The sequence below is a fragment of the Cryptomeria japonica genome, chromosome 3 (assembly GCF_030272615.1).
Source record: "Cryptomeria japonica chromosome 3, Sugi_1.0, whole genome shotgun sequence".
Taxonomy (NCBI): Eukaryota; Viridiplantae; Streptophyta; class Pinopsida; order Cupressales; family Cupressaceae; genus Cryptomeria; species Cryptomeria japonica.
Genome location: NC_081407.1, coordinates 652053890 through 652060406, shown reverse-complemented (window position 1 = coordinate 652060406; position 6517 = coordinate 652053890). Strand labels below are relative to the sequence as shown.

General features: G+C 36.9%; 1 protein-coding gene across 1 annotated transcript; it reads right to left on the bottom strand.

Annotated features, from left to right (window-relative positions):
- Window positions 1-310: 310 nt before the first annotated feature.
- On the bottom strand, window positions 311-1799 carry LOC131874661 (uncharacterized). Its single transcript, XM_059218496.1, has one exon. The coding sequence runs from the start codon at window positions 1674-1676 to the stop codon at window positions 996-998; it is 681 nt and encodes a 226-aa protein (XP_059074479.1). The 5' UTR covers window positions 1677-1799; the 3' UTR covers window positions 311-995.
- Between the last annotated feature and the right edge of the window lie 4718 nt (window positions 1800-6517).

The following is a 6517-nucleotide window of genomic DNA, read 5'->3' as shown; positions in this document are numbered from 1 at the left end:
GGTATTTGTGCACGACTACTAGATCATTTGTATTGATAATTTTAAGTGCACGATTATTTGGACATCTTTAAATAAGTATCGAGCGGATCTCATAGTGTGCGTCCGGATCTCATAGTGTGCGTTGTTACTACTAGAAGCCAAACCAATAGCTATGAGCAGTTAAGTTGCATAAGAGACATTTCAAATCTGTGGGTGCACGAAGTTAGCTATAAAGGCTATTGGTGCACTTCCCCTATTAGATATACAAGTGGATCATTATTGAGAGTTTTAATTAGCTTATTCAACTAAATGATTATTGAAACATGGAGGATAATTGAACCCCTTTACCTACTCATTTTTATTTTTGAACTTCTTTACAATTCTAATTTATGAACTGTAAATTAAAAAATATTATTGAACAACCGGTTGAGAAACAGAAATGTGATTCCAACCCAAAAGTCTGCTTCCCTCCATTGTTTGATATTGCCTGTACATTCTTAGAACAGTGTTTTCCTGGCACGGATCGATCCGGAACACAAGTAAGGTGAATCCTTACAAAAGGATATCGTCATATTTCATCAACAGAAGTTTCATATTTCTTCAACTTGTCTTGGACGGTGATGTACATAAGCGTCCTAACATTTTGAGTATTTGTGAAGGTACCTAGTTTGATCCTGTATGAAATTCTTCCTCCATCCGTATTTAAATATCGAAATCTCTCCAGTACTTTTCATTCTGACTGTGGCCTTGATTTTAGCTTTCCAACCCCCATTACTCTGTACAATTCTTCTTCTGAATTCAATAATCACAATCTGCAATTTCAAACACATTCCTAGGTAAATATGAAACAATGGAGTCGCCTGTGCTCTGTGACACGAATTGCGAGGAAAGCACAAAAAAGAAGAGGCAGAAACGCATCAAAACAGGAAATTTCTTGTTATGATGAATGATATTTAAGCAAGAAAACAAATTCGAGGGCCGGCCGGCTTGGCGGCTATCAGAAACCCTAATTTCTTTCAAATGACAGCGCCCCCAAACCCTAAATGACCAGCCGCGTACAGCTCTGCCCAGGGCGTGTCCGTGTCGAGCTTCGAGCTGAGCGATCTTTGGAGAGGACTGCTTGTTTGCGGGGAAACTATACAGGACCAGGGAGGCGTATAATAATTGCGCTTTTCCCTCATCTCATCACCGCCGCCATCGTCGTCATCGCGCTCCTTATGATTGGAATTCGTGTTAATCCGAGCCTTCTTCTTCGCATAGCGGACAGCCCTAGCCGCAAAGGCGCAGGGAATTCTCACAAAGGCGAGAATGACGAGGTTCAGAAGCACACAGGGGCAGCAGCAGATAGCGGCGCAGTCTGCGGCGAAGCTTGCCGCGCAGTTACAGGCTTGGCGAGCTCTGCAAACATTCTCCCTCTGCTTTACTCTGTTTCTTTTGCCCCGATCTGACCGCCGCGATCTTCGCTTTGGCTTAAATTGCAGCTCTATTTCCTGGTAGATCAAATCATAATCGGACGACGAGACCGACGTGGAATGGCCGGTTTGGGAGTCGAACTCGAAACAATTTAATGCCGAGGTCGATTCAAGCGTAGCGGTATTAATGCCGTCTGGATCGGAAGGAGTGAAACAGTGCTTAGTACAAGGGCAAATCAAACAAGATATTTCCTGACTACATTGCTCAGGATTCTCGCTGTCCATTCCGCCCCCAGAAATTCTTCAGAATCCCGCCATGGGAACCTCCAAAACCTCCTGTGTAAATTGCGTGGAGGGACAGAGAGGTTCAGGGTTCGCGTCTGTTTCGGAGCAGATTTGTACGTTAGGCTTCACGAAAAGAAAAGAAATATCTACATACGGATGTAGCGTGTGCATAGGCATGGGGTCCACACGTGTCCCTTTCGGGTCATCATAAAACGTCACGTACAAATAATTGTTAACTGACAGAAACAGAACACCTACTTATTCCTGGTGGGCCGGCACTTAAACGCAGAAGAAAATTTCGGACAATAGCATTTCGATCCCTGCCACTAGTGTCCACGTGTCAATCCATTTGGATGATTTTTGTATTATTAAATTTATTTATAGCTATCCTGCTCAGGCAAGTTGAGAAGCTGGGTACCTGCTAGACCCCACACTTATCATGTTTTTTTGTTGCAGATGTTCTGAGTCAACTGCCGAATCACAAGGTAGATTCCATCTTAATCAGCTACAGTAAAGTCCTTTTCTTACATCTGTTTTTTTTCAAAATATTGGACAAAGTGAATTACAAATAGGGAAAGGTATTAGGGAAGGAGACATAGTAGGGGAAATGATCCAATAGTTGAGCGCGTTTCAATTCTTATGATAGAAGTTGATTTAATACCCCCATACTTGCTGATTTAATGTCTAATCTTTGTATAACATTGCACCAATAGTTATATGATAAGTACCAATAATTGAATGAAATATACCATTTGTTGTGAAAAGTAACCAATCATGTGATACACCAATAGTTATATGATAAGTATCAATAATTGAATGAAATATACCATTTGTTGTGAAAAGTAACCAATCATGTGATGTCACATCCGCTGCACAAGTATTGGGGCCTTTTTGCACACCTATTGGTTTCACTTTTTTTTAGGTTGTTTTGGACACCTTGGCAAAAAACATGCTGATGTGGCCCTAAAACCTTAGTTATAAGTAGGGGACATGCCAAGTAAGCACGAAGTTAGGGTGCACAACTACTGGGTCCTTTCCCCTAGTTGAGTGTGTTTCAATAGTTGTGATAGCTATTTGTTGATTTAATGTCCATATTTATTGATTTAATGTCCAATATTTCTTATAATATTGTATCGATAATTGTGAGTTTTAAAGTTGTTATAGCTGATGATGACTACTCATAATTGAACGAAATGTATCTCTTAGATCTAAACAACAACGAATCATATGATGCCACATCAGCACACCAATAAAACATGACTTAGTGCACAAGTATTGGTCTCACATTTTTTGGGGTTGTTTTGGATACCTTGGCAAAAAGCATGCTAATGTGGCATCTTATTTGATGATGTGGCCTTCAAACCTTAGTTATAAGCAAGGGACTTGTCAAGTAAGCATTGCAAAAAATTGTGAGTGATTTGAAATTTCCACATAGGATTTTGAGAAGCAAGAAGTTAGGGTTTCAACTACAGGGTCCTCTCCCCTAGTAGTTGTTATGACTATTTCGCGCATCCTAAGCTCCTAAACGATGCAACGAGTTCTGGTGTTTTTTTTTTGTTATCGTATCTAACTTAAGAGCTTAAATCTATTGTTTCAACTTCTAGATAGTTATGAAGAATGCTAGATGATTCAGTATGCGCACAAAGGTCAAAAAGTGGTCATTTAGAGGTGTCACTCGATAACTACTTAAAGATGCTCCAATAATTGTGCACTACAACCACCTCAAAAATTTGCACAATTAATTCAATACATATTCCTCTAAAAACCAATACATTTTTCTTTAATAGCTATTTTTACCAATACTTGTGCACAAATGCCCTAGTGATCGTGTGTTATGGATACAAATAAAGGTGCACAGTTCCATTTAAATATTGCAATTTTAACTACTAGGGGTACAAGTGGGTGGCTATTGGACATGTGGAATATTTTAATGGGCTTTTAATTATCATTTGTTTTTGTTTCTTCAAAGTTAGTAATAGGGGGTTGGGTGAGCAAGGAGTGAATGGTTATCAGAGCATGGGTGACAATTGGCCCCTTCCCTTATTGGACAAAGTAAATTACAAAAAATACCTAATTAGTTATTAGTGTGTTGTTGATAATACAATTTTAATAATATGATAAGCACATAAAAGGCCATCTAGGGGAAGTGTACCATTAGTCGTTATAGGTAACTTTGTGCATCCACAAATTCTAAAGGCTACATTGGATTTTGATGTTTTTTTTTGTTGTCTTTGCATGCGACTTAACTGCTTATAGCTATTGTTTTGGCTTTTGGGTAGTAATGATGCATGTTGTGGCATTTGTTATGTGCACAGGAGTAAAAAAGTACACATTTCAAAGTGTCGCCTGATACCTACTTAAAGATGCCCCAATAATCATGCACTTAAAATTGTTTATACTTACACACAAATGACCCAGTAGTCATGCACTATGGGTACCAATAAAGGTGCACAAATGGGCCAATTATGGTCCATAAATGCTAAAAATGAGTGGCTATCAATACATGTGAAAGTTATTAATTGGATTTTAGTTATTTGTTTTTTTCTTTTTTAAAAGTTAGTAATTGGGGGGTTGGGTGTGCAAGGAGTGAACAATTATTGGAACATGAACAGTAACTGAGGCTCTTCCCCTGGTCAATTAGGTGTTTAAGATGAATGTTATTTGTGGTCCAATTAGGACCTAAATTTGATGGTTGAACCTTGTTTATCAAGCAACTTTTTTATTTCAAAAATCATATGAAAATTATATATTATTCGGAAAAATCTTACTTAAATTTTGATAGTTTGTTTGGAATCCCCTATTTCATATGATATAGTCTTTATAATATTTTAATTGTAATTCATAATCAAAATATTTACATATGGTTTTACAACCATCAAATTTAGATTGGGCAATGGTAAACCATAGTTGTTAAAAATTTGTCATTTTACAACTTTTAGATTGATAAGTTACTTTGAATTTTTTTGATATATAATATTATAGTAATGAAAATTGCAACCCATACAATTTTCCCTTATGGTTTGGTCTATCTTCCTTACAAATGACACATTCTTGTATGAAATTATTTTTTGACATAGTTTTTTTTATTGGATAAAGAAAAATAAATTACAAGATTAAAACACTAAAATATTTGTTGTTTAACAGTTGAACAACAAACAACAATGTAGATGTTCTCATGCAGACTAGTAACATATACAACTTGAAAGCAACAAGATGCTACATGTATGCAAAAAATTGTGAGTGTAAGACTAAGAAGATTAAAATGCTAAACTAGACATCTAATCAAACACAAAAATCGACCACATTCATGATTACGACATTAAAAGAGAATTTTAAAAACAAATGAAAGCAAATAAGTCACAAACTCTCTTGAAAACCCTTGATTTGATTGTCTTCTAGTTTGATGTGTGCTCGTTATGTTGCAGTTGCTCAATTTCTCTCATAATTTTGATGCAAGATGAAGATTATGCTAAATGAAATGCAATATGTATGCTAAATGGATATGGAGGTGCAAAAGATGAGTGAACTATTCGGCATTGCGATGGTATGAAAATGAGAGTGGATGATTTGTGAAGGAAAAATGAGGGGATTAAATAGGCTAGGATAGAAGATGAGGAGGGATGAAATGAGACACTTGTCCTTGAGAAGGGCAAGTGTCATGAATGGAAATGACATGTGTCCTTAAGAAGGACAAGTATCATGGAGAGGAATGGCATGTGCCCCTGAAGACACATGCCTATTTGGGAGAAGGACACCCAAATAGGCAGGTTCTATTCCAAATATGGAATATTCCCACATATTAGGATATTTAGGATATTTCCCCAAATTCTAGGAAATTTAGAATATTTTGGGAATGTGCACACATATGGTGAGGGAAGGGGATAAGGTTGACTAAAACCTATGGTTAGCTAGGTGGGTAAAGCTAGAAGAAAGGTTAGATGAGGGTTAGAGTTAGGAGACATGTGGGGGAAATAGAATTAATTAATTTAATTAATGAATTCTATGAGGGAATATTAGGAGGAAAGGAAAATATGAATTAAATAGTCAAAATTATGCATTTGATTTATTTAATAGAAGAAGGGGGTTGATTTAATTGATTAGTTGATTTATGATTATCTCGTAATTAATTAAAAGGGGACTTTAGCGTAATTAATAAAATTAATTAGCTAAAAGGAGGGAGCACTAATTAATTAAATAATGTGTAATTATTTAATTAAAGGGGCTCAAGATAACTAAATTCAGTTAATTAAATTAATAAAATTTAGGTGTCTACATTTTGCACCTCTTTGCAGTGGCACTAAGATGGTGTCAATGAGAAGACCAAAAGACACCAATGACTCTAAGAACAAAGAGCGAAAAAATGCCCTAGGAAGATGAAAGGAAAAATGACAAGAAACAGGATTAGCAACATAAAGACAACACTCAAAATGGCGACCATAAGAAGAAATGGGGGGAAAAATGGTCTCAAAGGGACCGAGAGTGAAAAATAGGGCTTTAGAAGGCCCTATATTAGCAAATTTGAAAATTTACTATTCACTTTTACTGCTCACAATAGAGAATTTAGAGCGATTTGAGAGCCCTTTGTATTTTCTTAGTACATTCTAGAGCTTTGAGGGTAGTAGACAAGATGGTGGCTAAGGAGACCCCGAGGCATCGTGTGAACATGGTAGTCAGTGTCAGGCGTGGTTGATGAACTGATCTCTAGTTATGTCCAAAAAATTGAGACCTTGCTTTTGATTTTTGTGCATTTAGCATTTAGAGTAGCAAATATAGCATTCCCGCTGGTTTGTGAATAGCGAGAATACGTGCTAAAGCAGCGAGAATGTGTTCCCACCTCCCAT

What these genes read in the sequence shown, in the direction of transcription:
- LOC131874661 (XM_059218496.1), bottom strand. Translation starts at nt 1,676, where the DNA reads ATGGACAGCGAGAATCCTGAGCAATGTAGTCAGGAAATATCTTGTTTG.